Source organism: Pan paniscus, chromosome 17 (genome assembly GCF_029289425.2).
Source record: "Pan paniscus chromosome 17, NHGRI_mPanPan1-v2.0_pri, whole genome shotgun sequence".
Taxonomy (NCBI): domain Eukaryota; kingdom Metazoa; phylum Chordata; class Mammalia; order Primates; family Hominidae; genus Pan; species Pan paniscus.
In genome coordinates, this window is record NC_073266.2 from 42443188 (window position 1) to 42449250 (window position 6063).

A 6063-nucleotide genomic window follows, 5' to 3' on the forward strand; every position below is an offset into this window, starting at 1 on the left:
ATTTATAGAAAAAAAAAAGTTGCTACATGGGAGCTGAATGGGCCAATAACAATTTCCACTTTTATTTCCAGGTCTACTAAAATTGGACTAGTGTTCTAGGACAGAGTATATGACTTAAAGCTCAAAAGCTAACTATGGCTTATGAAATAAACTTCATTTCATAGATCAGCATTCACTACATTTAAAGTGGACTTTTTTGGTGGGAGTTTTAAAAATCCATTAAAGCAATGTGTTTTATATGTCACTGTACATTACTATAAAAGAAGTTTAAAATCCAACTCTAATAACCTCAAGAAAATGCTCAGCCTTTACTACCAAGTCATTGAGTAATAGTCCCAAGATTGTCATCTCTCCTGATAGATGGCTCTTCTCTAGCTGGCAGAGGAATATTTATGATCCCCATTAAATATATATGAGTAAATGATACAATGGCTTGAATGCCAATTAATACACATGAAAATAACCAATAATATATTTTCTTTTTGTAAATGATTATAATTTGACAGTACTGAAATAATTTCATCCAGTTCTTCAAATTATGCTAATACTGCTTCCCCTCTTTCCTTCTTTTATTTCTCCATGTTGCTTGGTACACAGCACACACACTCACAAACTCACACACAATGGCAATTACTATCATCTAAAATTATATGCAGTCAGCTATAAATATACATATGTAAAAAAAGACTTACATGTGTTCTCTCTAATTATGACAGTCCCTAGTTTTCTTTATGTATTAAGTTAAATATTTAAGAAGCAGCTTATTTTTCCTATTGTATTCCATTTCTGTAATAAAACTTTTTCCCTAAAGGTACAAAGTTTAGGAAGAAAAACATTCTGTGCTTGGAGATTATAAATCACGACCTATTTAAGTGTAGTTCAAATGCCAAGAAACATTTGAAATGTTTTTGATAGGTTTCATTTTTTAAAAATATGCTTAATTGAGCTTTTATTCTCTGATCAATCTGTACCTTTGTACCTTTCTCTTTACATTTTAAGGTATACTTTATACATAAAATGCATGTACAGTGTGTCATTTGGCGAGTTTTGATGAATGTACACAGCTGCGTAACAAACACCCCCATTAAAATACAAAACATTCCCATCATCTTACTAAGCTTCTTCATATCACTTTGTAGTCTGTCTCCCCACTACTTACTTCCAGATGTGACCCCTATTATGATTTCCTTCACTATAACTTATTCTCGTCTATTCTACAACTTCACACAGTGGAATCAGATAGTACCTGCTCTTTTAATCTGGCTTCTTCTGCTGTATGTATTACTGCTGTATGTGTTACTATGTTGTAATGGCTTGAGATTCATCTACGTTGTATGTAATTAGTAGTTCCTTGTTATTGCTGAGTGTTAGCATCTCATTAATCTGTTAATGAACATTTGGGTTGTTTCAGTTTGGGGTCATTTTAAATAAAGCTGCTATGAAAATTCTTGTACAAATCTCTCAGACACATGTAAATATCTAAGTTACATATCTAATGTTACACACTTTATATGGGGAAATCAAGTAAAGATGTTTATGTCTCTTTTCTGCAACCCCCAGTGCATACCAGGATCTAAAGGGTCTAAAGCAGATAAACACATAGGTATGTGGTGGGGTGCTGGCCAATACAGTGTCCTAGCTCTTTTAGGACTATGTGAGCCCCTTATTTAGCACCTTTTATATACACAGAATTGGTTTTGTTTTCCTCCTGCCTAGTATAGTATCTGGCACATAGGTGAAAAACAACTCATGAATTCTTACTGAATTTTAAAATACATGCATAATTGACTGAATAGGTAGATATAAGAATGAATAAGTGAATGCTTTTTGAAGTTACATATAAGTGAGTACAACTTTGAAGAGGATCGTTGCTATCATGATAAAATCTAGAATGAAGCTTTTTTTTCTGTCACCCAGGTAAGTGTGGTCCAACTTTCTAAAATTCAGAAAAGAATGAATAGCTTTGAACATATCAAAGCAATATAAATCCAAGAATTATACTGGGGTGAGTTGGTTAAATGTCTTCTCCTGATGCTGTTTTAAAATACAAAAACTGACTTAGCAAAATCCCTGGGTACCAAGTTTCTTGGCCTAACTCCTAAGGGTGGTAGATGACTAGACAACATTACCTTCTCTAGGGGTGGTATAAAAAATAAGAAGTCTTCTTGAAAATACTCACTTACATTCTAGGAACACACCATGTTAGGAGGGAATGCTTCTTTCCCATTCCAGAGGTTTCCTTCCATTTGGAGAGAACACAACACTCCTGGCCTCGTTCCATATTGTCTTTCAGTCTTCCCCGGGGAGGAGGAGGAATCAGTTACCTGGGAATGAGCTGGAGAGAAGAAACTGAGCATATTTCCCAGCCGTTTTCTCTCTTCCTGCTCTTGAGAATTAGCAGTCCATAGGAAGCAAACATTTTGCCCTGCTTCTCCACACCCCAAGTTCTCTGGGGCAGGCTCCCCTGGGTGGGGGCCGGTGGTGATCCAGCTAATGTGACCCACCCATAAAGTCTGTCTCATTCTGAGGCTCTATATTATGAAACCGACTTGCCTGCAGATATAAGCCACATTCTCCAGTATCAGGATAAGAAGGTGATACTGTGGTCTCTTGTCTGTCATACTTTTTATTTTATTTCTCGCACTGTTTAGTAACTCCAGCGGGGAAGAAAGTGTTATTTGTTTACCTCTTCATATTCCCTTGAATCTTGAACTCATGGCTTGCCTCCATCCCTAAATGGCCTCAAAAAGCTATCTGATACATTTTCTTGCTCTTGAAAGAGTCATATTGAATTACTTCAAAAGTATCAAGTAGCCTAAATATATAAAGTAGTAGTGGCATTACATGGCAGAAGAGCTGAAAATTAAATGATTTTAAAGATTTATGGTCCAGATTAAATATTGCCCCTATTGTCATCCCACATATGGAACAGAGGACCTGAGTATAATCTCTTTTACAGATAAAAAGTCAAAGACACGGAGAAGATCATCCAATGATTCTCAGGCAGAGAGGAGTTGGACCATCCTACTTTTTTTTTCCTGTTACTTCATCTTTACTATTTCACATTTTCGGCCAACAAATCAAGGTACAAACAGGATTTATTTCACATTAATATATTAACTGGATTTTTTGTCAAATAAATAGGGAATTATCTTTAAATAACCATCTCCTCACTTCATGGCCAGTGCAGGAATGAACTAGAGCAAATGTCAGTGTATCCGGAGGCATGAGGCTTATAGGAAAGAGGCAGGCTAAGGGGCTCCAGCCAGCATGCAGGGTCAGGGGCCCTCATTCCTGGCCCACCCAGGTGGCACAACGGCACAGATATGCATTCTCTAGTTCCAGTAGAGAAGCCCCTTCTAGAGGGAAGAGAGAGGAGACGGAAAGCAAATTCCAGAAACACTAGCAGAAAGCAGGGAGGCTTCCTCCCCAGCCTCAGTGGGCTTGTCCTGATGCCACTCAAGTCCTAGAAGCTCATTTTACAGCCTCAAAAGTCACACGGAGTTGGCAACACCATGACCCAGGACAGGGAAGGGGAGGGTGACAGTGGCTGGGGCCAGAACCTGGCTGAGTGGAATCTGGGCTGACCGTCCGCACATGGTGGCCTTCCCAGGCCAGGCACAGACCAGAGGAGGGAATGTGAACCAGGCCTGGCGGGGGTCTCTGGGAAGACACCTGGCTGGTCTGAGGCGGCTCATGAGGCTGAGTGTAGAGTGGCTGCCAGACCAAGAGAGCTGGACTGCAGTGGATGAGGTGGCCAGAGAGTCCCTGTGTAGGGAGAAGCTACGAGAGTGAAATGGGACCGGGAGGGTGGGGGGCGGGGGTAACGCCCTGTGCTCCTGAGAGCCCCAGAGATGTGAGGGAGGCATGCGGCTGGGAAGCGGAGCAGGGCCTCTCCCGAGGCCAGGGACCCAACTGTCCCCCAGCGCTCGTTCCTGGTAACTGTTTATGATCAGACCTAGAGGAAGAACGAGGCCCTCTCTCACCTCCCCCAGCCCCAGCCGCAGCCCTGAGGGAAGGGGTAGGAAACAAGGACTGGGAGGTAGGCAGGAGGCTGGAGGTAGGAGGCGTCTACTGGGTCTTCTTATCTTCCCTCGGGTAAGATGGCGGAGGATGCTTCGTGGGCATGGAGACGTGGTGTGGTTTGCCTGGGTTATAATAGGTGCTGGCAGCTGCTTTTGTGGCCCTGGCTTCGGCTGCAGGAGTGCAGGGAACATCTGCGCTGACCGGAGGTTCCATGGGCCCAGGATAGGGCGGTGGCGGGGGCTGCACATACCCCATGGCCCTGTCCATCTTGGGAGGTCCTGGATAGAACTCAGGGGAAGGTGGTGGAGAAGGGCAGCCAGGAGGGCAGGGATACATTCCACTAGTGACTGGCGGGGGAAAGACACAAGTCCTGCCAGGCATGTGAGAGTGGCCGTAGGCTCCACTGAGGGCTTCACCCCTGGACGCTTGAGATGTCACCTGGAGCACCTGCTGTCCAGATTCAGTGGCGCCCCCTGCCGTGAAGGCGGACTTGCCGGAAGCAGAGCCTTCCCAGCCACCGCCTGCTTCGGCGTTCACTGTTCCCTTGATGCAGTTTGTGTCAAACACAGGCTGCTTGATCTCACAGGCCTTCAAGAGATAAAATGACATTACGAAGGACTGCATGGCATCCTTCGCCCTGGACAGAAAGATGAAAGGGGTAAGGTAGACGGTGCCTTTCTTGGTCCCTTTGGAGGCCTCTGGCACGTTCTTCATGTCACTGAACGTAAGTTTCACATGATCGTAGGACATTGGGATGCTCTCAGTGTTGTTGGCGATCACTCTGCTGCCCTCTGAGTGACTCTCTTTGAGCACCATAGTCTTTCCGAAAGCAGCCCCGAGATGCCCCATCCTGCAGTTGACCAGCCCACGGTGGTAGCTACATCTTCACAAATGTGACTTTTACGTAGAGAAGCAACTCAGGGGAATCCACACCCTCCCAAAGAAATCTTGAAGTTAGCCTAGGTCTTCCATATTTAGAAGGTCAGTGGAGGCAGGCCAAGGACTAAGCTTACAAACAAATTTTTGTGTTCTTTTAATGGGCCAGTGAAATGGCTCAGCCATTTAGGGGACCCTCATAGAGAGATTTCAGCTAGTAATTATGTTGCTTAAGGGAGGGGGTGGGGAGAACTGTTCTCCTCTCTTTCCACGCGGTCATTTGCACGTGGAAGTTTCTGCTTTTCATATCTGTGGCAGTGCCACGTGCAGCGCTCTCCTCGGAGTGTCAGCTCTGGAAAGATGCTATTGCTCCGAGGACTGGTCTTTGAATTTCTGAGGGTGAAGGATTGGCTTTGGTCAGCAGTCATCTTCTTGTCACAGTTGGGCACATCCTCAGGCTATAAAATCTCTCTAATGCTAGGTCCCCACTAGTCTCTTTAATGAGATCCTGGACAGACCTGTAGAGAGGCCCCACGATCCTTCTCCAGAGACCAAGGGGAGCTTGGAGGAGAGGGACAGTCCCAAATGCTGCCACCCTACCATTTCTGGTCTCAGTCTTTTTATACCAAATCTCTTATACTGCCAGTACTCTTAATTGTCTTTGCCAGAAGGAGGACGCAGTGGCTCATGCCTGTACTCACAACAATTTGGGAGGCTAAGGCAGGAGGATCACTTAAGCCCAGGAGTTTGACACCAGCCTAGACAAAATAGTCAGACCCTATCTCTACATTTTTGTAATTAGCCAAATGTGGTGGTACACATGTGTGGTCTCAGCTACTCAGAAGGCTGAGGTGGGAGGATCACTTGAGCCTGGGAGGTAGAGGCTGCAGTAAGCTATAATTATGCCACTGCAGTGCAGCATGAGTGACACAGTGAAACTCTGTATCCCAAAAAAGAAGAGACAATTTTTAAAATATTCTTTTAGAGATGGGGGTCTGTGTTGCCAAGGCTGGTCTTGAACTCCTAGCTTCAAGCAATCCTCCCGTCTCAGCCTCTCTAGTAGCTAGGATTATAGACAGGCACCACTGCACCCAGTTTATGAGGAAATTTAAAAATTCCTTTTTTAAAAATGAACTTGATCTCAATATTCCCAGCCAAACA

The 6063-nt window shown here is 44.1% G+C and overlaps 1 protein-coding gene across 2 annotated transcripts; it reads right to left on the reverse strand.

Annotated features, from left to right (window-relative positions):
• Nucleotides 1-3066: 3066 nt before the first annotated feature.
• Nucleotides 3067-4848, reverse strand: LOC100976559 (WW domain-binding protein 2-like). 2 transcript variants are annotated; one of them, XM_024926394.1, is made up of 2 exons: nucleotides 4438-4842; nucleotides 4072-4314 (listed from the first exon to the last, which is right to left on the reverse strand). In XM_024926394.1, the coding sequence occupies exons 1-2, from the start codon at nucleotides 4840-4842 to the stop codon at nucleotides 4072-4074; spliced, it is 648 nt and encodes a 215-aa protein (XP_024782162.1). The 2 variants fall into 2 exon arrangements, with proteins under 2 accessions (XP_054958301.1, XP_024782162.1); XM_055102326.2 differs by having other exon boundaries at nucleotides 3067-4848.
• Nucleotides 4849-6063: the final 1215 nt, after the last annotated feature.